Source organism: Cupressus sempervirens, chromosome 9 (genome assembly GCF_028749045.1).
Source record: "Cupressus sempervirens isolate cs-2001-9-10 chromosome 9, ASM2874904v1, whole genome shotgun sequence".
Taxonomy (NCBI): Eukaryota; Viridiplantae; Streptophyta; class Pinopsida; order Cupressales; family Cupressaceae; genus Cupressus; species Cupressus sempervirens.
The window spans coordinates 303,179,752-303,204,783 of NC_143126.1; the positions used below are offsets into that span (position 1 = coordinate 303,179,752).

Here is a 25,032-nt window from a genome sequence, read left to right on the forward strand (position 1 = left end):
ATCATCCATCAAATAAAAAAGGACCTAAATCAACTTTTAAAAGAGGAAAAACAATTCACAAAATCATAAAAGGGAAAAGAAAAGACAAAAGTTAAAAATAAATGGAGCATTTATTAAATCAATAAATCCATTTATCCTCGCAAAAGTGAAAATCCTCCTTTTTTACATTTAAAAGAATTGAAAAATCCTCTTTTATCCTCACAAACTAAGTCTGTTGGATTTTTCCTCTTGGTGTCTTATGAGATATTTACAGTTTCACCATTACCCTCCAGTCAAAAGTGAAATCCTAATATTTACCCCAACCCTTTTTTGAAATCCTATAAATAGGAGGGAAATTCTAGAGGTAAAGGACCCAAGTTTCAGGCATCTGCACTATAGGAACATTTAGAGTTATTATTCTAGCATTGTCATTATAGCAATTTCATGTCATTTTGATAGCATTTTAGCATTCTTTCCATGTTATTTAGTATCATTTAGCATATATTTAGTATATTTCATGCTCATATCATATCATTTGATGATTATCATACCCATATAATCAGCACTACCACATAGATCTTGCATACATCTTTGTAGATCTGCATTCATGGCATACTCCCATTCTAGAACTGTCACTAAGTTGTTGCCCTAAGAGAAATCTTAGCGGTTGTAGTTAGGGAAACATGGGATGTTCATAGAGTCTCTATTTCGAAATGATTTCTTGGGTTTAGATTAGTTTGTTATCATTCTATTTGCACTCTGTTCTAAAGTCTCACGAATATGCAAATCCATAGTGTAGACTAGTGTTTGACCTTTCAAATTCAAGGTCTTTTGGATTCAAGTGTGTTTGTGACCTCAGTAGCATTGTCATTTTTGGTTTTAGTGTCGCTTGGAGATTTGTTGGTTGCCTGGATTGGTTGGTTGAGTCTTTCATTGTGATCTTATGATCGATTGCATGTTGATGTTGTGTACACTCCATGCTTAAAACAAAAATTATGGCTTTTATTATCCTTGTTCCAAGGATCTCTAGGCGAGGCATTACATCTGGTATCAGAGCCCATGTTAAAACATTGGGATCTCCGTGTTATGCTCCCATTATGATATTTTTTTTTTGTATACATTGTTATCTTATTTTAGCTTATGCTTGTGATTATTATGATCGTTATATATGATCCTCTGACCCTTATCTTGTTGCTTCCTTAGTGATGCCTCCTGCATGTAGACTTGGTGGTTGGGGAAATAATCGACAAAATATCAACGAAGAAGAAAACCATGAGGAGGAACATAAGGATGGGGTAGAGTAGGGTAACAACAATCATGGTGGCATTGGCACATTAATGCCTTTGCTACAAGAAATTATTGCTTGGTTGGGACCTCATGTAGAGGAAAATCAACATGATTGTGGTCAGGAGGAGGGATCTCACCACAGAGATTCCTATATGTCAGATCATAGAGAGGAAGAGGAACATAAGTATGAATGTTCACGTACTCCACCTGGTGGCAGAGGGCACCATCAAAGGGGTCAAGATCATGATGGTAGGATTCCATCTGCATGGACATGATGGAATCCCTTCATTAGTCTAAACCACCATACTATGATGGTAAGAGAGGTGGCCTTAGGGCTAAGACTTGGTTACTTGATATAGAATGTTGCTTTTCCATGGATCTATATGCAACCAACTTAGAGCTCATTGTGTTATCATGCAGTTGAGAGACAATACATCTATTTAGTGAAAGATTGAGGGGGAAAAGCTCTAGATTAATATAGTAGATCTCACCTGGGAGATCTTTGAGGAGAGATTCAGAGAGAGGTTCCTATCCCCTCAGTTTAGGGAGGTTTGATTTGATGAGCTCCATGAGATTAAACAAGAGAACATGTCAATGGATCATTACAAGATTAGATTCTTTGAGCTTAGGTAGTACTCATGCTATAGCCATGATGAGATACTCCTTACTCAACATTTTGTCCAAGGTCTAAAAGACTCCATCATTAGAGGGGTTCAGATGCATCAATATAGGACACTTATCCTTGTTGTAGAAAAGGTAAGGATTGTGGAGAGCAATGTGGCTAAGGGGTTCAATGGAAAATAAGGTTCTCAAAGCCATAGTGCATGAACTATAGGGTAGGATGCACAATTCCCTCAGTCACAGTCCTTAGGAAAGGGCCAAACCCAATCAGTACCCTCGCAAGACGATCATGGTAGCCAGAAGCAACAGAACCATCAATAGTGATATAAGGGTGGACAAAATCTAGGTGCCTTAGGAAAGAAAGGGGATTACCGAATCCAAGGCCAACAATCTCAACAAAATCACCCATCTCAAAGTAGTTTCTGTGAACAGGGCTTTGGTATGAGAGGAGCATGTTTCTCATGCGATCAGCTTGGCCATAGAGCAATGGAATGTCCTTCAAATACTTCTTCAAGACCTACTAGAGATGTAGCCAAGTCAGAGCCTACCACGGGATATGCAAGTAGAACATATTGTGTTTTTGTGGTAGTTGATAATTGTCAAGCTGAGCACCAGGGTACCATAGTCAAGGCTACAAGTATGTTGCATGGTATTTCATATTTAGTATTATCTGCCTCAGGTGTTTTAGATTCTTTAATTTCACCATCTCTTGTTCAACGATATGGATAGTGGTAGCACGTCAGGTTGATAGGTGGCAAGTTGAGTTAGCCACGAGATGCAAAGTGGTTGTGGAATCCTTGGTTGGTAGATGTGAATTGGACTTGGGTACCATCACCACCACAGTGGACCTTTTTATCCTACCTCTAGGATCATATGATATTGTGTTGGGCATGGATTGGTTAGCTGCCCAATAGGCAAATATAGATTATTGGTGTAAGTCAGTACAATGTGTTAATGACACAGGTGGGCAAGTAAAGCTTTTAGGGGTCTAGAGACCAATCTCACTTTAGATGATCTCAGGTAACCAACTAAAGTAGAGTGTGTAGAAGAGATGTCAGATATTTGTAGTCTTTATCTAGTGACCTTGGGAAGGCCAAGAGCTATACGTTGATACTTGATGATCACTTACTCCTTTATGAGTATGCAAATGTGTTTCTTGATGAGATACTAGGTATGCCAGCACAACATGACATTGATTTTTGGATCAATCTCATTCCACGAGCGGAATTGATATCACAAGCTCCTTACCACATGAATACTCAAGAGATGAGTGAGCTCAAATTATTGTTGAAGGAATTTTCGGACAAGGGCCATATTCATCCTAGTGTATTCCTGTGGGGTGCACCAATCATCTTTGTGAAGAAGAAAGATGAATCATTGTGTTTATGCATTGACTACCGATAATTGAATAAGGTGACGATGAAGAACTGACATCCTTTGCCAAAGATAGATGACTTGTTTCATCGGATGAAAGGAGCGTAAGTGTTCTTGAAGATTAATCTTAAGTTGGGATACCATCAGCTTCATATTCATGAGGCCCACATTCATTGGACAACTTTTCGTACACATTATGGGCATTATGAGTTCACAGTTGTACCCTTTGGGTTAACCAATGCGCTATCGATGTTCATGAGTTTGATAAATGGAATATTTTGCATGTATCTTGATCTGTGTGTCATTGTATTCTTGGAAGACATATTGATCTATTCTAAGACTGTAGAGGAACATGAGATCCATTTACGCCAAGTGTTGTAGTGCTTGCGAGATCATCAGTTCTATGGAAACTTGGGTAAATGTGGATTCTTCTAGTCAAAGGTGAAGTATTTGGGGCATATCATCATTGGTGATGGTAGTACAGTGGAATAAGAGAAAATCTGAGCTATCATGGATTGGCTGGTACCCACTAATGTTTTCAAGGTTCATAGTTTCATGGGATTGGCGGGTTACTATCGTTAATTCATGAAGGATTTTTCATGTGTGGCTTATCCCATCACTTCTCTTCAGCTGAAAGGGAAGAAGTATGTTTGCTTAGACTAGTGTGAGGCATCATTTGATTCTCTTAAGGAGCATTTAAATAGTGCACTAGTCCTTGGAGTGCCTAATCCTATAGGTGATTTTTAGGTTTGCACAGATGCTTCATTGGAAGGTGTGGGTGTAATGTTGATGCAAGATGGTCATGTGATTGCATATGAGTCTAGGAAACTAATGCAATTATCATTATAAAATCCACTAATAAATAGCATCCATGTTGATCCCTTCAACATCCACTCAATAAATTTATGATTTAGAGTCATCTCATGAAGTAAAACAAAATATGCTTCAACAAGTTTATCAATATATCTCCATTCACACAGTCTGATTTCTATATCAGACTATTTTATTCAAATTGACTCAAATTAATTTAATACATCATGAATGAAAAAAATCAAATTAAATTTATCATATTATTAAATTTTTCCTCTTGGTATTCTTGTCTTCTTAGATGCTCTTGCACCATACTCCCGAGTTTGAAAAATTTCCATGTCCCATGGAAATGCTCTAGTGAGAATCTGTAAACAAATATGTTACCTCTTTGTCCTCATCACTGGATTGATGCCTTCGCTACTTCCTCTTTATCCTTTCAACTATGACTCCTATCTATCAATTTTATGTTGGCTACTTCTAAGGTGCATCTCTCATCTGAAGTTCACTCCTCCATGCTGCTACAAACACCAACTTTTGTCCCTCTCCTAGGAGTCCTCTCTTGCCTCTCTCCCCAACCTCTTGGAAATACACAATAGACCATATCATATGGCCCTAGAACATCTCCTATGGTCCTTTTGGTAGACCTTCATGTCCACCTATCTGCAACGAGTGAACCTGCACCTACAACCAAGTAACTTCACAACAAGAATCAAAATACCCAACACTACTTGGTGTAGATTGTCTTCTATCTACATGCTTAGAATCTTCTAAGATCTTATACCAATTTGATGCAAGTATCATTATAAAACCCACTAATAAATAAAATCCATTTTGATCCCTTCAATATCCATTAAATAAATTTATGATTTAGAGGCATCTCATAAAGTAAAACAAAATATGCTTCAACAAATTTATCAATATATCTCCATTCACACAGTCTGATTTCTATATCAGACTATTTTATTCATAACACTTGTTCTCAACATCTTCCTAAAAAATCCTTTAGAGGAGTTATTAAAAATTAGTCCTTATAAAACATATCCAAATCTGAGCCCAATACAACTATTCATTTACATGTTATAGTCTCTTTATCGAGACCCATTTTTACTATCATAAATTAGAAAGGATACATGTAACCTTGCATAACAAATCCAATATCTTACACAAACCAAAACCAAATGATCTCAAACAATTTCATATTAATCCTTCGTGAGTCTAATTTCCAAATATGTAAGCCATTCATTATTCTAATCCATAAATCATTACATTCATTCAAATTTGTGCCCACAACTCCATTGAAGATATTAAAAAAATAGTTTCTACTAAAAGATTCATAAATTTCACAAATCTACATAAAAATGATCCAAACCAAAAAGAAAAGAAATATAATTCATATATATATATATATATGGAGGTCATAACTAATTCATATGTTTCTGTACCAAACACTACAACATGATTGTTGTCAGAGAATCTTAAATCTGCAAACAAACACTTTCACTGAAATATGCATAACTTCCTCAAAAAGGAATGAAATTAATCCAAACAAAAAGGAGAAAAAAAGAAGTCATCCTAATATCCAAATATATAACTTCTATAGGGTTTTTGTGCCATAACTATCTATATAAGTCATGGAAACAACATAAAAATAGTGAACACCAATCAAAATAGCTAGGAATGAGTGCACACACTAATACCAAAACGTTCAATTTCTTCTCATTCTCATTTGAAATGACCAATACAAGTTATTTATAATATTTTAAGAATTTAGAAACCATTCAACTTCCCTTATGACCTTCCATCTTCCTTTTGCATCATATTTTTCATATTGTCACATTTTATGAAAATATTTACTTACATATTTGACAACTTTCACAATTTTGTCTTTCAACCTTACATTATTATTCAAATTGACTCAAATTAATTTAATACATCATAAATGAACAAAATCAAAATAAATTTATCATATTATTAACTTCGACCTCCTAGTATTCTTGTCTTCTTAGGTGTTTCTGTACCATAAACTCAAGGACCAGGAGCTTAACTACCTCACCCATGATTTGGAACTTACAGTCGTGGTGCATGCTCTTATGCATTGGAGGCATTTCCTTTTAGGAAACAAGTTTGAGCTATATAGCGATCATCATAGCTTGCAGTATATCTTTACTCAACCAAATTTTAATGTACAACAACGCCATTGGATGGAGTTGCTGTGTGAGTATGACTTTGATGTTCGCTACATTAAGGGAAAAGAAAATGTCATCATGGATGCCTTGAGTAGGAGGTGACATGTAATATTAGTTTTGTGACTGGGACCAGATTTGTGAGGCACGTATCTTGGGGGCTTTTCCTAGTGACATATGGTATTGGGAGGTGAGGGCGGAGATTGAGTATGGATGTACCCTTGAGGGGAGGTTTTCAAGTTATTTGCTAGAGTCTGATGGACTACTGCGACACTTGGGGTGTATTTATGTACCAGTGTCTGGTGATCTTTGTACCTTGATTTTGTCAAAAGCACATCATACACCATATTCCACACATCCTAATGTCAAGAAGATGCATGTCAATCTTAGATAGTTGTACTTTTGGGTAGGGATGAGGCACAATATTGTTGATTTTATTGCTCAATGTCTCGAGTGCTAGAGAGTGAAAGAAAAGCATCAACATTTGGCAGGTCTTTTACAACCACATACCATTATAGAGTGGAAATGGGATACTATATCTATTGATTTCATCATAGGGTTGCCTATATCATCACAATGACATGATTATATCATGGTCACAATGGACAAGTTGTCCAAGGTAGCACATTTTTCACCCATGAGAACATCCTACACAACTTCTTCTATAGCGCATGTTTTCTTGGAAGACATTGTTTGATTGCTTGGGATCCCTTGTTGGATTATATCAAATAGAGATCCAGTGTTTACTTCAGAACTATGGACATCTCTCTAGCATGCTTTGGGAATGCAACTCAATTTTCATTTAGCTGACCACCCAAAGACCAATGATCAAATAAAGAGAGTGAATTAGGTTTTGGAAGACATGCTTCACATGTATGTGATGGATAGGAAGGTGAAGTGGGAGAATTATTGTTGAGTTTGCATATAACAATGGGTATCATAGTTCTCTTGGCATGTCACCTTTTCAGGCCTTGTACAATAGATCGTGTTGTACCCCTTTGAGTTGGGATCATTTGGAGGACCGAGTACTTCTAGGTCCATAGATGCTTTAGGATATGGAGTAGTAGGTTTTTTTTATTAAAGAGCAGTTGGTTACTGCTCAGGAAAGGCAAAAGAAGTATGCAAATGCCCATATATTGGATCATCACTTTTCTGTTGGTGATATGGTGTTTTTGAGAGTGTGTTCGAGGAAGAGCCCCATCTGTTATGGGAAAGGCTCCAAGTTGGTGCCATGTTTTTTTGAACTATTTGAGATCCTTAAGAGGATCAGTCTCATTGCTTATCGACTAGCGTTACCACCTAGTCTATTGCGCATCCACAATGTTTTTCATGTTTATGTTTTGAGGTAGTATATTCTTGATGTGACCCATGTTCTTGATTGGGATGCTTTGCAAGTGGAGGATGAGAAAATTTCTTTGGAGCTCATTCGTATCCTTCAGCATCAGAGGCTGACTTTGAGAGGTCAGGACATAGAGTAGGTAAGGGTCTAGTGGGACTTGAGCGATGAGCCTTCTGCTACTTGGTAGGATGCTACATGATCGAGAGATTTGTACTCCTATCTTTTTGTAGGCTTTTAGGAGTAAGCATGTGCCTAGTGGGGGAGGATGTAGTGGCTCTCATGTTTGCAGTATGTACCTTGTTATATTTTGATCCAAGATATACTTATTACTCGTGTTATTTTTACACATGAGATGACATGATGGTCAAGTGTTATACTTTGATTTATAGTATCATAGATGTTAGGTTCTATGTTGTTTAGTTGATCATATCTGCATGATGATGCCTTTTTGAGATGACAATATGTTTTATGATGATATCTAGTTATCCGACATTTGGACATATCCTCTGATTATGTTTATATATGGATTTGATGTTATGCTTATTTACTTCATTCTTACTTTGTGATGCTTTATCCAAAAGTGAGTGATGTAAATGGATTATTTTAGTATAGTTAAATAAATGGTTTAATTAGGTCATTTAATGCATTTATTGCTTCAGCTATGTTACTATATGCAATTGCACTTGATTGTGTGCTTTAGTGTGCATGATTTATGTCCCTGGCAGTGGCACATGGAGTTAGTGATTCAATTGTTCATATTTAACCAATGTCATCCTTGTATGGTCGTTGTATCCTATTTAATTGTTTAAATTAAACCCTCAGGTGATTTAATAAATTTGGACTCATTTGCATTATGTGATTAGAACCATGAGCATGTCTGTGCATTTAGAGGTTCGCATTTGTCACGAAAGTTATTAAGGAATTCCATGACTTTGGTTTAAGGGAAATTTTGGGCTTTATCTTATTTAATTTAATTCCCAATAACTTTGTGGTAGATGAATTCCAATTACTTGGAATAGCCTATTTTCATTTGGGTTGATTTAGGGTTTAACTAGGTGACCTGATTATTTACTCTGATCCTTTATTCACTTAAAAAGTGAATAAGTATCCAAAAATGAATTTTATTCCTCACTTCTCACTTTTGGAAAAAAAAATTTGAGAGCAAATTTCCAAATCCTCTTTTGTAGGATTGTGTTTCTGTTCATTGTAGGAGCTACGAGCATGGGATTGTTGCGAGATTGGTCTCGTTAGATCTAGCTTGGGGAGATCTTGGATTGCCATGATTTTCAACAGCTTTTGCAGGACTTTAATTTTTTGTTCAGATTCTCAGTTTTGCCCTTTTGGCTATTAGGTAGGGTTCTCCTATTTTCTTGTTTCAGCTCCATTTCTACTTCCATTTTTGGTATCTATTTATTAGGAGGTTGAGAACTAGTGTTCCCCTCCATTTTTGATTGCTAGCTCTACTCGGTTGGTTGAGTATGAGCATTTCCTTGATTTTTGGGATGGGGGTTGGGGGTTTCACACCATTATGCTAGCCATTTTTGCGTACTGTGTTTGAACCTAATTTTTATTAAATTTATGTGGCTCATTCACCCATGGGTTAAATGGGCTTTATTTTCATTGATTTTCATCAATGTTGGTTTTTTGGGGTTTTCGCCTCAATTTGTGTGTCACCTAGTTTTCTTAGGTTTTCTTGACATGATGTTGGTCATAGATTTGGATTATCCTTAGGATATCAATCCAACCATTGTTGCACTTTTATGTTGCATTGGGATGCGTGTCACATCCATACTCCTTAGCTTGTATTTGGTTGAGTATTATTTTTCTTGTGTTCTCATCTAACCCTTATTTTTATGATCTTTGTGTCATTGGTGCACCCACACACGAGAATGCGTGCGTGCATTTTTTGGGTGCTTATGAGGCTTGATCTCCCAATTGTTATCAATGGAGTTATGTTCATTGGGGTTGGGTTGGGAATATGCATTGTCTATAGGAACTCATCCTATGATGAGGATGGGTATGTAGGGTAGGACCATGGGGGCTTCTCTCGCAACCTTGGTGACTATTTCCCAGAGGGTTGGCATGATGAAGTTCTAATCAAGTGATAACTAAAAAAATTACTCAGTAATAAATCTAAGATAATAAAAATGTGAGCACCTGGAGTTGATCTGAGGACACTTAAAATGTGAGTACCCATAGTTGACACGAGGACATGGTGTGATGCACTTTCTGGGGGAGTTTGATTCCATACCATATTTAGCTTGGGCTACATGATGATAGGCAACTTACCCTCCATCAAGTCCCTACATAGTTGACCCACATAGTGTCTGACCATGACCTATTGTACTTGCATTGTCTCATGATATTGGTTTCAGTCCTCTTTATTATCTAGCATGAGTGTTAGCCATGGGCGGTTGTCTTGTGTGTATTTGTGGTTGGATCACTATCTCCATTAGCATGACAGGAGTGGGCCTACAGGTTCTACGCGGTTGGGAGACGTAGCTACCTATACCACTGCTAGGGACCGATGTATAGAGACACTCCATTTCCAACTGAGACCGATGCTTGATGTTTCACTTGGTATATTCAGATTTCTAGAGTATGTTTCCTTGTGATTTATGCTTTAATTGGAATGCTTGTATATCATGTTTAGATGATGTTAGTTTTATGATACATTCCTTTATTATGATGTTAGCATATGGTTAGACAATGTGATTCACTATTAGGAGTATCTGTGATTTGTTGGTTTAGCATGTTAGATCTTCATGCTTTTATGTTGTTATTACATTGTAGTAGTAACGCCCTCATAAGACAACTCCGACCATGTAGTTGGTATTTTGGGATGTTATGCTCAGGGGATGGCTAGGGGCTTTGAGGTCTCATGATGCTATTACGGTTGGGAGAAACTGAGTATAAGTTTAGTTGTTTATGTTTTCTTCATATGATGTTGGTTTATGAACCATGTGTGTACATTGTGATGTTATTCTTTGCATGTCCCTTCATATGCTGTTATGAATCAAATAGTTAGATGGTTTCTACTTCCTGTTGTTTAGTGTTGTGTTATTCTTGCATTCGAGTGTCTAAGCCTCAGTTTTGTGGATCTGGTACTCCTTGGTGTGGAGGTTCTAACTCTTTTATTTACCTTTGAATGTTCATTGGAATGTTTCCTTGCATTCCTGGGTGATAGTGTTTCAACATTGGGCAAAATTGATAAAGTATCACACGCCTTAGGGAGTTATGTCGTATGATGCTGGAAAGTATCGCATGACAGTTATAAGTTCCATCATACAATATTGGAAGAGTATCGCACGAGTATAGAAAACTCTATCATGCGGTCTATGAAAGTATCACACGATAGTTATGAGAAATGTCATACGATACTGGACAAGTATCACCTAATTGTATTAAAGTATAAGCTGGCTATAGTGAGAAATATTACCTGGCTATAGTAAAAAGTGTCACATGGGTTTGTGAGAAAACCTGCTCGAGTGACCAACAAGCACTTTTTGACTTGACTGAATCTTTTTGAGAGGTTACTTGGCTACCCTTTACAAATTTCTTGAACTCTAGGGTTTGACCTTTCAAATATGAGGTTTTTCAGATTCAAATGAGTTTGTGAGCTTGGTAGCATTGTCATTTTTGGTTTTAGTGTCGCTTGGAGATTTGTTGGTTGCTTGGATTCGTTGGTTAAGTCTTCCATTGCAATCTTATGATCAATTGTATATTGATGTTGTATAAACTCCATGCCTAAAGAAAAAATATTTAAGGCTTTTTATTTATCCTTGTTCCAAGGATCTCCAAGTGGGGCATTATAGAAAAACCCAGATTCAAAAGCTCATTTGGGAGAGAATCCAAAAAAATCCCTAAATCATTGCCAAAATAAAATTAGTACATTAAATTTATCTGCATGAGCATTCCCACATGGATGTGAATTAAAAGTTTCCCTCTACTCTGAGATCTAATAAGAATTCACCTTCTCAAACACCATGTTTGGTAAACTGTAATCTCAACAAAACCAACATATATTTCAATTAAAAGTGTTGGGTGTTTTGTAATACCCATCAATGATCTAAGGAAACCCCATAGATATTATCTCCTAGAACCTGAGTAATAGAGCCCCTATGTTCAACTTCCATCAAGACATTGTTAAAAGCTAGCAAAATGAACATTCTCCTTGCACCCTGGGCAAGTACAATTGAGTCAGCATCTACAAAAACTTTGTAATAAATAACATGATAATGAACTGTGTTGTGATCTTTGGACAATAGGTCGATATGAATGACATTTAAAGAGGACTCAAAATGGAAGGAGAAGTGATTTATTTTCCTCTCTTTGTCTATACAAACTCCACAACATGAGATTCCTCCATTGCATATGTCACACATTTATTAATACCATTATGAAATTTTCCAGCAACAAGGCAAATTGTTCCTACAAAAATTAGAGTTCAAACCAAAAAGATCTCAATATTGCGTGAATTCCTGATTCAAGGATGTATAAAGACATGTAAGGAATTCGTTCCTTAACACCTATCCTTATTCAAAAAGCCCAGGAAAGAGTCTTTTGCCTCAAAAGACATAATGGGCCAGAAGGTTTCCTCAAACTTTCTATCAACTTTCAAATTAGAGCGAAAACTACCAGATTCAATTCGAGCCAAGATAGGTCAGCCTTATGGAAGGAAATATGTGATAGCATCACTACTCAAACCTTTTCTTCTATTCTAAAAAAACCATGAAGACCTTTTCGTGCAACATAGAATGCTCTACCAATAAAAACATTAAAATTCCATAGCCCTCATGGAAAAATCTATAGAGTCTGGTGAATAGTAATTAGTTTGGGTTTAGATCCCAATGTATCACACTTTGGATATGGCAAAATGCTACAACATTCGAAAGAAAAACATCAGTATTTGCATCATCTTTAGAGCACTTTCCGCCTCTTGAAAGAATACTATTTAGGAGTTCCCCACCTGCACACAATCTTATATATCAACAAAATTCCACAACAAGTTCTCTTACCCATTAATATATTTATACAATTAATCTGTTAGTGTAGAAAAATATTTTAGATCATTCTTCCAACCATTAGCTACATTTATAAATGTAGGTCATTATTCCCATATAGTAGATCATACAAAAATTATGGTTTACAAATGATCATGAAATGTTTAAATCTAGTTTTCTTGGTTTCCTAAATTACAATTAAAGCTACATTATTTATTTAAATTATTTATTTAATTGTGAACCTGATCTGCAGTATTAGGGTTTGATGCTATTTGCACAAATGTAAAGAATATTATTCGAGTTTGCTAGAGTAGACAAGAAATCATTTAGGGTTTGTTTTATTACAATAAAATATTAATGTCTATGCTATAATATTGATTCATGAGTTCTAAATATCAATTTAATTTACAGGGTTTCTACACTTTCTAGTTATATATTCAAGCCAAAAACTGAAGTAGACAAAATATTTATCTTAAAAATTAGCTTGAGACATTACACTATCATTAAGACATGTCACTCAAAGTACATATCTATAATGGGGTTCAAGTAATATTTATGCCAAAAAAAAACTTATAGAGGACATTGCAGTACAAATTAGACTCACTGATTCTACACTGCACAAAAACTTATGGGTTCTTGATTGATAAGATTTTGCTTTCTAATCATTGACTATATAATTAAGCTATCCAAAGAGTAAGAAATTTATGAAATTAAGAAAAATGGAAGTTGTGGCCATATCATCTTTAAACTAAAATAGGTTTTAGTTCTAGTTAGAGATTGCATTAATAAAATATGCAATCAAATTTACTCAATTTGAAATTTGAATGTTACAAGTAACTTGATCTCAAATATTTCAATCAAGTATAAAGACTTACCTCAGAAAGGAGATTCTTGAAAAGAATCATGTAATGCCTCTCGTAGTGACAGAAAGCTTCCTATAATGCATAAAAGGAATCATTTCACAATTTCTGCATTTCTACAATCTACAATTTGATATTATTCTTTGAAAGATAAATGACTATTGTTATATGACATACAAAAAATGTTCTCGCTAAATCCCTTTTACTGAAGCACACTCCATACCTTATTGTGTGAATCATTTTGATAGATAAGTAGAGCCAATAGGAGAGCTAAGCCTGAGAATAATTGTATGAAATATCAAAGGAAGGAAAGAGGAATGACAGTAGAGTTTTTGTCACAACACAATGCTTTAATGTGAATAATTGAAAATATCTTTCTAGTTTAAAAAGCATTGGCACATGAATTAATGCGCAAAACTCTTCAATCTACTTCCACATAGATGCATGCAAATAAACCCTAATAAACCAATTGTCCCCATGCCATGCATTCCTGCCACGTTCTTTTGGTAAAAAATGCGTGTTGCAACTCTTCAGTTTTTTTGTAAAATTATCATATAAAAAGGAAAAGACTATCGGGAAAATAACCTTAGCCAATAAGAAAAAAAACAATTTCAATTAATGCCATCAGTAAAATCCCAAATTCTTGTAGAACCATAGATTTAAGCGAATATTTTTTCATATTACACGTCTTCCAAAAGCCAAGTATTGTTGAAAAAGCCATAAAACACTATAGGACTAACAAACAATACTAACATAAGGTACTATTTGTTAGTCAATCTTCATCGAGCATAGGAATGGAGAATAGGAAGATGTCACTGTTGTCTTGAAATCTTTGAGTATTAAGTCTAACTTGGTGTTCTTGTAGGTGCCAATGATGCACAACTCAATCTATCTCGCCTATCTAATGGCAATTCCCTTGCCATTGAATCCTCTGCAATTCTAAGACGAAATGAACCAAATGCTTTGTCTGTATTAGATGATGATCCAAGCAGATGGCGAAAAACATAGGAATCTATAAAAGTATTTAACGTGTTTATCAACCACAAAGGGTCATATGTAAAGAAACTCTGGCTCATCAGCTTTACGAGTCTCTTGAGAAGTTAGGAATACCTGTGTTTCTTGATTATAAAGAGAAAGAACTTGGAAATTCTTTTCCCTCTATCATTAAGAATGCTATCTCATTTGCTAGAGTTCACATAACGGAGTTGGTTCTCATGATGCGCACTGAAGCCAACATTATCTTTGTGTTTTATGAAGTCAAGCCATGGGAGTTACGCTACACAGAAAAGGGCATTCAAGCAACACAGATCAAGATAGTGGGAGAAGCTTGAGGAGTGGAAGAATGCTCTCCCCAAAATTTCATACATTGCCAGCCATGAAATAATAAAATCAAAGTAAGATTTGTATGCTTAACAATTCAGTATTTGTGATATGAATATCAGGATTTAACTGTGTGATTTTGAGTCAAACTCGATGACCCATATTTCATGAGTAGTGATTCAACATGAATCCATCTCTCATGAGAATAAATGGAACACTTAGCACTCATTGGATCTAGGTGATGCTCACAGGGGTGAAGCACCGGGACTTCCCGGGAGGTCACCCATCCCAGTACTACTCCAGCCTGAGCGCGCTTAACTACAGAGTTTCCTCCATAGTTAAACCCAAAGCTTGCAACCCCATTTGCAAAACCTTCACCAAGTGTTGCGCCTTATGAACCATTCATTAGAAAGCCCCTTAAGCTCATCAATTGATAAGTAGGAGATGGACCTCCCGGGAAGTCCCGATGCTTCACCCCTGTGAGCATCACCTAGATCCAATGAGTGCTAAGTGTTCCATTTATTCTCATGAGAGATGGATTCATGTTGAATCACTACTCATGAAATATGGGTCATCGAGTTTGACTCAAAATCACACAGTTAAATCCTGATATTCATATCACAATTTGACTAGCTGTGGAAATTATCTCCTACTTATCAATTCAGTATTTGGTTTTATACATAAACATTGCTATATTTTACTGAGCAAAATGAATTTCTTTAACTGTGCAATATAAATACAAAAGGTAAAAGGAAAACTATATGTCATCTAGAATTTTTTAAAGTGAACCAAATAGAAATGAGATATACCATTTTCCATTCACATTCCCTATTCTTATTTTCCATTCTAATTTCCTATTCTTATTTTCCATTCTAATTTCCTATTCCTATTCTGATAACCAAACGGTTACTTTTGCATGCTCTAGAAACAAAAATAGAATATAATGCATCCCCTGTTTTGCATTATGAAGTATAGACCTTCGGGAATGAAGTCTAATGCCGAATTCTGCCGTTCTCCACGCAATCTCGGTTGACACCAGCAAAACCGTGAATTTGTTGCCGCCAGTGAAATTATATGAAATCGCCGTCGGTTTCTAGTATTCGTGGGCGCCGCCCGTTCTTTTTGCGTTTTTTCCTGCAACGAAACGAACAGAACATTATTAAAAGAATTTCTCATGTTTTTCAATCTTCACCGAGCATAAGTCGCTCTGTTAAGCATTCAACTCAATTCAGTGTAAACAGATATTTAATCCACGTCTGGTGAAATTTCTTCATCTCAGGATAATAGTTGTATTTCTTTCGATAGGTACTGCGATACGTGAAATGATTTGAGGGCGTGGGAAAATCAAATATTTTATCTGTGGTCGGAGGTTAGTGACGCAATACGAATTGGCTTTTATTCAATTTGGGGATTAACGATCAGAGGGATGGGCAAAATAGAATTGGAAAAACACAGGAAGAGGGAGGTGGGATGGGGATGGACCAAATGGATACTGGTAGCATTGATTGGCATAATTGCTGCATCTGCATTACGCATAGGCCCTACATTTTCCTTATTTACCTTCTCTAACAAGGTTTGCACTTGTCAGGTAGGTTGGATTACTGTTCTACTATTTTTCCTTTGATAATTGAATTTGTTCAACTGTTTTAATGAGTATCTACAGTAGGCTCCAGCGACTTCATGCCCTAGGTAGTAGTTTGGGTTGCTTTTTGTAGTCAAATTTGTGAATTTTATCATGTTAAATGATATACGTTTGCTTCTTACAATGCAAACAGTGTTTAGGATGGGCGGTCATGACTTCAGTTCTTGTCTCTAGTGCAGAATCAAAATAAGCTAAGCGGTATGGTGGAAGATTGTTGTTGCGACTATGAAACTGTGGACACCCTTAACAAGGAGGTGTTGCATCCCGTACTACAAGAACTTACGAAAACTCCTTTCTTTCGTTATTTCAAGGTGTGTACATCATTTTTTATTCACCTCAACTTCATTTCTGGTTGCTATCACATTTTCAATTTTTTAATTTTGTGATCAAGGGATTGTGCTGTATTGTCAATTGATAATTGAGACTTTCACAAGATTGTGACCCAATAATAAATTTCCGCGTAAGGCAGATTATGATCCAAGTGGGTGCAGGATGGAAATATGGTGCAGGGATTAAGGGTTATACTTAAGAATGACTCAGGTCTGTAAATCTGAATAATATGTTTTAAGAATACTTTACACTAAGACTTTGGCCAACGATCTTGGGGTATATTTGAGTTTGATGTGTTAATGGGCCTTTTGAGACACTTAGCACACACTAAGTGTTTCCACCTGACTTCTCCTGAAAGAGGAAAGGACAAGGGATTTTGGACCTCTTAAGGCCTTTATGGTTGGGTCACGCAGTGTTGGAATGGCAAAGTGGACATTAGGCTGTTTTACTAATGGGTATGCTTGTTACAAGCTGAGAACCTATATTTTCGTAACTCTTAAGACTTCTTGAAGCAAAACGGCTAAAGATAGTTCAGGTTGACAAAAAAAATGAATGATCATACTAATCTACTTCACATCATCAACTGAATTTGAGAAAGCATTAAGAATATTTATCCATTAATACAACACATTATCAATCAAAATGCGTTTTTCCACACTTCCCATTTTAATCCTCAAACACCATTGAAACTTACATTACATAGAATGATTCATAAACAAAAATGCTTTGGAACTGATATTGATCAATGTCAGATAAAGGAAGATGTGAATAAGAAAAATACCGTTCAAGCATAAGAGCAAATCCATGAGACAATGAACTGGAAAGTTGTTCTTGCTTTAATCCTTCAACATATACTAGCAAATCACTAGTATGTAGTTCACAATCTTCACAAAACTGACCTAAAACTAAGAATGCTTGAGAATCAGAAATTAAATAACTATATGTACCTGGGATCTCAAATCATCAGTTCACAGACCATAAAAATGGCCTCAAAGTTTACATTTATAGGAGCGAACTCCACAAAACAAGGAACTAGTTCCCATCTAAAATCTTCTATATTCTAGGTGGCTCAGTTAACATACAAGTTACTGGCCGAAAAGATTAGTGTTAACTACCCTAAAAGAAGGAAAGTAGCTTGCCACTGGGAAAGCATGCTGTGTTATGTGCTGTTACTGGTAGTTAATGCTGTACCTCGTTGGAAGAAACTCCACTGAACTGAAGTTGACACTTATAACGCAGGAAGAACAAAACTAAACTTGTGTTGTATTGAGGAAACTTCTCTTTATAATTGCAGCTAGCTGGGGAAATGGTGGTATCCCTAGGGAAGCGGATGTGTAGTGCCATATTATAACTGGGAGTTAACTAGCTATCTCCCCTTTTCCCTCATTTCGAGATGAAAGAATGAATTGAATGAGAATGCAAAAATAAAGATCTTACTGGGGTGGTGGTTGCGCAGAGTTTTTGTACTCGTTGAAGTTATCCAGACATGTGTCCAGAACTCCTCCATCTGGTCCACCCACCGATTCTATATTGCACTGTCTTTAGTTCACTCCTCAACTTATCAAGCGATTTTTTAAGGCCTCCATTACTTTGGTAGTTTTGTTGGCTACAAAAATCAAATCCATGCAGTCATTAAGCAACTGTAGATCAAATTTCTGGCTTGGGCTAGATTTATCTTCACCAATATATCCTACTGCGAGAGCTCGACGTCAATGCTTTCCAATCTGCCTACTTGGGAAAGAGAAACACCTATACTGGAGAGTGTGAAATGTTCATAGGCTTGGAGTCCCTTCAATATTGGGTAGTGATACTTTATTACCTCAGCCCTGTACTATTCTATAATGGTCACTTTGAAATCCAATTTCTCCAAGCTTGCAGTTATGAAGTCATACCTTTCATCTCCCATTATGTCAGCATTTGTGACTTCTCTCCTTAACGCTTCTATTTCTTTAAACAAACCAATTCCCTTTTGAAACTTCTTAGATGCTCTATTCCATTGGTTTGTGTCAAGAAACATTACCCCTGTCATTATTGCATCTTTATGCACCTTGAAAGGATTTCTCAAAAATAATCTGAAATTACCCATTTGTTGGGTGATTTAAGAATCGGTAATTGTTGCCTTATCTTTTATAGTATTCCTGTTAATCTGATTTTGGGAAATTATTGCAAGTGCTGATATACCTATGTCCCGACAAGCGAGAGGAATAGCTAGCTCTTTGATGAATTGCCCATATTGGGTCAGATGTGATTTGAGCTTTTGCTTGGAGTTGTGCTCCTCTTGAATCCTTTGCTTTATTGTATTGGTAACTTCATCCAATGTGGACATCTCTCTCCATTTGTTTGTTTGTTTCCCCAGCTTTACTTGGGGCACCTGATAACTAGCAGGGGTCATATCTGCCTCATCTCTATCTGCTACTGGAACAGCAATGTCTGCAAACACCTCTCCTTCTTCATTTCTTGAGGTAGAGTATAGAGTCCTGGCCCTTTTTGATTTCTTGGGGGCCTCTTCCTTTGCTATCTTTTCTCCAGGATTGATTTTCTTCAACATAGTCTTCTTCCGCTCAAAAATGGTTTGGAGCCATTCTGAAGCAGCAGGTGTATTATCACCTTCTGTAAAGGGGACCCCTGTTGTTATTGCAGGTATCCCAGTTCCTGATTGGTTTATGTTCTCTACCCCAATCCTTGGGGGTGTACTCCTCAGAGGTGGTCTGAACCTGCCATCTTCTTTTTCAGCTTCTTTTTCGACTTCCCCTAAGGCTTGTCCAACTCTTCTTTCCTTATCTTCTCTTCTTCCTGCTGTCTCTCCGTCTTATCCCTTTCCTTTCTTTCTGCAATTTATTTGACTCTTCAACTGTGCTTTCCAGCTCTTCAAGTTGCAATTAGTCTACTTCCTCCTTTTTCCTCTTCTACTACTCCAATTCCTTGATAAGTTAGCTTGATCCTTCGGGGTTAAATTCATGTTGGGATTTATATATCCATATCTGCTCTTCTTAAGTTAAAAATTTGTTCTTCTCGAGGGAGAATAGAAACTTGGGTATCCCTTCTTCCAGAGCTGAGGCAGCAGGAACATCTTGGGTCTATACTTGTTCCTCCATCATGGGAGCCTCGGACAGGGAGGACCTTGTTGTACTACAGGACCCAAATCTAATGATTTTGATAGCTTGAGCCCAAAAGTCCTCTTCAATAATCATTGGCTGAGGTGTCTCTGGTGGTGACTGAGAAAATGAGGCTGTTGTTGCTGCAGAAGGGGCTCCTGGTTCTTGCTCTTGTGCTCCTAACCTAGGAGCCAAACCTATTGCAACCCTTTGTAGTGCCACTGTAGATCATTTTATGGTGACCCCTTGTTCAACTATTGTCTTGATAATCTTACATTCCACCATCTTTTTGTCTAACATTTTCATAAAGATAGCTGTTTCCACTGGTTACTTAGGACCCCTTCTTGCACTTGTTTCTCCTTTCTTACCACCCTCTATTGGCATGATGATGATGATGTGCGACAATAGTAGATATGAGTTTTGGCTGAATCATCATTCCTATGTTGTCATTGGTGACAACTAGATGATCTACAAGTGACAGATTAGTTAGACTGCTGATAGGATTGACCATAGAGCTGAAATGATTAAGTGTTGGATGAACTGGGGAAAGACATATAGCTAGAGTAAATTGGATGCGCGATGATTATTCTGGTGAAATATGATGAATGGCTTGCAGGATATATCTATCAGAGGTATTTGAAGTTGATTGTGAAATAATATCTATGGGGTATTTATAGGAAGAAAAGATGTCATAAGGTTTAGAGGTAACAAAATGAAGAATGATAAACTGGCAGACTTTACTTGTAAAGATTTGGTGAACTGGTACAGTTGTGATGGCAACCAGTAAAGTAAGAGGTTATATGTGAAGAGGCCTACATGAAGGCACAAAGTTCAAGGAATTAATTCTCTCTCATAAGATTTGAATTAGTTTTGAGGCCAAATTATGGGAACATGTTTAGGGTTTCTCCACAGCCTTAAGAACAGTATAAAGGCGATGTTAAGACAGTGTGCGATGAGATTTGATGATATGAAATTTGAAGGATACTCACAGTATAGTGTGATTATATTGGTCTAGAGCAGAGAATTGATCAGGAGCATAAATGATCTGTTATGCAATAAGTACAACTTTTAGATCAAGCCATACTTGTTGATTCTAACAGGTTGACAAGGAAGATCCTATAACAAGGTCAGTGTGTGTAGGATTCTAACAGGTTTGAAGAAGAAATCCTTTAACCAGGTGACACTTAGGAGGAGTTCTAAATCCCTTAATAGGGTAGATCCTAACTGATCTTATTTGTAAAGCTTCTAACAAGGCTTAACACACTTAACCGGGTAAAATCCTAATCAGGTGGATGTAAAGGCTTCTAACAAGGCAAATGTATTACTTCAGTAATGAAGATTTGTGGATGACAATTTCCACTGTGGGTTTTCCTTATAACCAAGGGTGTCCACATGAAAAATACTTGTTTCAAATGTTTCATGTGTGAATGGTTGAATTACTTTGCTATTACTTGGTTATTTCATTTGCATGTTTCATATTAAGCAAGTTGGTGGTGAAAATTGTTAGATTTGTAACAACACTGATTCACCCTCCTCTCAGTATTTCGTAGTATTAGCACCCTCATTCTTCTTTGATACTCCTTGGTGGCTTTGGGTTGGGGGTTATAGGGGCCATTCTTCTTATTTCCTCAACACCCCATGGATTTTGTCATTCTTAGATTCATTCATTGATGACTTCTGTGGATCACCTTGATTGTGACTGTCAATCTCAGTCTCTTCCTTTTCAAACCATACTATTCGTGAGAGAGGCCTTTGAGAAACCTTATGCCCTTCATATAACAGGTCCAAAACTTCCCCATCATTAGAAAAACTGGGTGGTATATCATCCATGAGTTTAAAGGCCCTTATCTGAAAAGATGTTAACAAGTGATATCTGCTCTCCTTGGCTTAAAAATATCTTGCATTCCTGCCAAAAATCTCCCAAGATCGGCTTATGATTGGGATAAGAATTAGGCATTATGGCTTTGATTTTACCTTTTGGATTATATGCTTGCCTTTTAGATTAATATTGTTTGATGTTGTGGGACCCTAAATCATAAGTGGTCTTGTTGGCTGCATGCAGGTTCATGCATTTGTAGTATCCAGTGTGAAGGGAAAACCAACCTCATGTCTTGTGCTTTTGGTTTATAAGAGCCTACAACTCTATAATTTGCTCTGAGAACTTCAACATGATGAGTTATCACTGTAATGTCTAAGGAGGAGCAAGGGTTATTGTGGACATCATTGTGTTTGATGTATGTTGACTTGGGATTTTGGATAAACCAAGTTGTCCATCTGTCAATCAATTGTAGTGCATCCTTAGAGATATGGAAACCTACATTACTTGTTAATCTGATGATTACTGCTTATTTGAATGCATCATGTCCTCTTCTCAAATGAATGTTCGCATGCTTGATATGTAATTGAGCGAAGCATTCCCAAGATCTTGCCATTTCAAGGGTTCCCCCATTCTTCCTTTTATATTGAGTCTTCCTTTTATAGTGAGGGTTATCACTTTTACAGTGATAACCAACTATATGACATACATAGTCATGAAGAACTTCTTGGAAGCCCTTATTTGGCTATCTTCTCATGAAGTTTGTTGGAGATTCGTTGCGCCTTGTCAAAATAATGTCCTCCTTTGATAGTAGTACATCCATGGGATGTAGTATTTGGGTTCATCTTTCCCAAAGGCACTACTTAACATGATGATGATAATATCAACCACAACATCTTGGGACTCACTCCTTTGTATTCTATTTGTTATCTTATTACGAAAGTGTTAGTCCAAGTTTTTGAGTCGCCCTTTAATTCTCTGTTCACCGCCTTAAACCCAGTTTGCCCCTTTGAGCATTTCCTTCTCACTTGCCATAGTCCGCTTTCCAGAAAATAAGTTGATCTCCCCAAGGTTTTGCATTGTCTTAGATGTATAGAGTTGAACCCTGTTGTGAAGTGCTTATGGTCAAGTCTTTTGAACCATTTTGAACCTCTTTGAACCAAGGTTCAAAGTAGTTCAAACCGGTTTCAGCAAAGTTTTTGGATTAATTTTTGTTTTGCAGGCAAGACATACCAAATATGTTGCCAGATTACCTCCAAACCACTTCGAACCACTTTGTACTAAGGTTCAAAGAGGTTCACAGAAGTTCTAACACTGAAAATTGGTGCCGAAAAGTAAAATCATATTTGATAGGACAACTGTCTCAAAGGCGTGAAGCATGACATCCTAATGATGATGTAAAGACCTCCTCCGAATTAGTACTGTCGAGTACGGATGATGTGCTAGCGGCATAAGTGGGAAAGCTAACTCTTTTATCGAAGGCTAAATCTAGATTGTCAGAAGTATATTAAAGATGATTAAGACACTTTTCTCAAATGAGCTTTTAATAAAAGGACATCATGACCTCTTGAAGTGTGTGTACTAGCCCACAATAATCTTGTTATTAAAGCCTAATTATTCAATGGTACTTTCCCCTAGTATGCAAGTCTTTCTTAAACCCAGTTTGAGCTTATTTTCATTCTATGCTATGAAAAATCGAGAGCAAAGCAATAGTCGAAGAAAGAGAAGTATTTTGGGTTTCAGATGGTTACAGGTGAGGGTTGCAAAATTTTCCTTTCTACTTCTTTAATACCATTTTTCTTCAAAAGGGAAAGATTTTATAAGCTCGTATATTTGTTGAGAAAATGAAGTCTGTTATGCGCATTTTTGGAAATACCTCTAGTCTTGAATGCTGACGGCCTATAATTTTTGATATGAATTTAATGGGAGTCGAGGTTGAAAAGTTACAGGAGAGGTTTTTAGAACAAGTGGAGGTTAAAGGATGTCTTGAGGTTTTAATGAGCGGGTTCCTTGAAGCAATTGCCTTCCCCCCTGCATTGCAGAGTTCAGAATTACTCCAATACTGTCTTGATCATTATGATGTCAAAATTAAGAGCATACTGAATAAAAATGGTGAACCCTTGCTATCTATTACCAAGGAGACCATTTCATCTGTTCTGAAGTTACTAGAGTCTTCCTTCGCTAGTTTTAGCCCCACTCAGTCCTTCGTCCAATTCCAAGAAGACCCTTCAAAATATCATAATTAGATGGCTAGGAAGTGGACAAAGACCATTTACAGGGGAGTTTCAAGACTACCTAAAGTGCTCACCAAGGATTACATGAAGTCTTATATACATGACTTGATAGTTTTTTTGCATAGGGCTAGAGGGTCAACTGATGTTCTTGTTTTCGAAGAATGGATGTTTCACTATATAGACATTGTTTTGACTGGTAAACAATTCCTTGATTGGGCCGAGTTGATAGCCAACTCATTAAGGAACCAACTCAAGTATTCACAGGCCTCCATGCAAGAATTTTACATGTCTTCCTATTTAACTTACTGTCTTGCATGTGTGCGTAATTTCACTACAATTCCTCATGAACCTTGGAGTGAAGACATAACGGTATATCAATACTACCCTTTGTTGAGAAAAGACATAGTATTGGAGGATTTCAGGAAAGTGCATGATGTCTTTCTGGGAAATTTGCATCTCAACCTCACAAAAACCCCAATGTAGAGAATGTCCCTAGAAGCCCAAGTGTTAGTTCAAAGTCTACATTCAATTTCCTAGGTTCACCTACTTGAGAGCAGGAGGTTTTGAGGAAGAGCCAATCAAATTACCAAGGGATGCTCTATATTGTTTTGTTCTTGCCGAAATATGTAGGCAAATGTTTTCTGTGGTTAAAGACAACCTTCTTGAGAAAAAATGGGAATTTGTATTCCCCATTAAGCTTGGTTCCTTGGCTTGCAATACAATGATCAATGCTTCAACAATTGGGAGCAATTTATTGAACTTCAATTTAGGATTCTATCATGAAAGAAGGGATTTTGATAATAAGAACTTTGCAAGACTAGTGCTCGACCTAGGAGACCAGATTCAATCAGTGCTTCACCTTGAAGACTTGTGGGAGGATTCTAGCAACGAACAAGAGGTCACCAAAAGAGATCACTCGAGGTTGACAGTTTCTCAAATCACCTTGTTGAAGTTGAAAACAGAAGGGCTTGTTGAGGATGGTTCAGAAGTCATGGAACCAAGTTGCAAAGAAGTGATTGAACAAGTCCTTCCTGAGATCCATTGGGATAGAGATGAAGAAGATGAAATAAGCCTCAGCTCTAGGTCCATACTGGAATGCACAGACAATTGGTTGCAGGAGAAAAGAACCAAATCACCCA

The 25,032-nt window shown here is 36.9% G+C and overlaps 1 protein-coding gene across 2 annotated transcripts in view; it reads left to right on the plus strand.

Moving 5' to 3' along the window:
• The first annotated feature begins 15,730 nt into the window (after positions 1-15,730).
• The window catches only part of LOC149538606 (endoplasmic reticulum oxidoreductin-2-like), a 160,995-nt gene continuing 151,693 nt past the window's right edge, over positions 15,731-25,032 (plus strand). The window contains exons 1-2 of one of the 2 annotated variants that reach the window (XM_089799922.1): positions 15,731-16,364; positions 16,598-16,729. In XM_089799922.1, coding sequence (XP_089656048.1) covers positions 16,203-16,364; positions 16,598-16,729 — 294 coding nt within the window. In that variant the 5' untranslated portion in view covers positions 15,731-16,202. The remainder of the gene's footprint in view (positions 16,365-16,597; positions 16,730-25,032) is intronic. The other variant, XM_089799923.1, reaches the window with a different exon arrangement.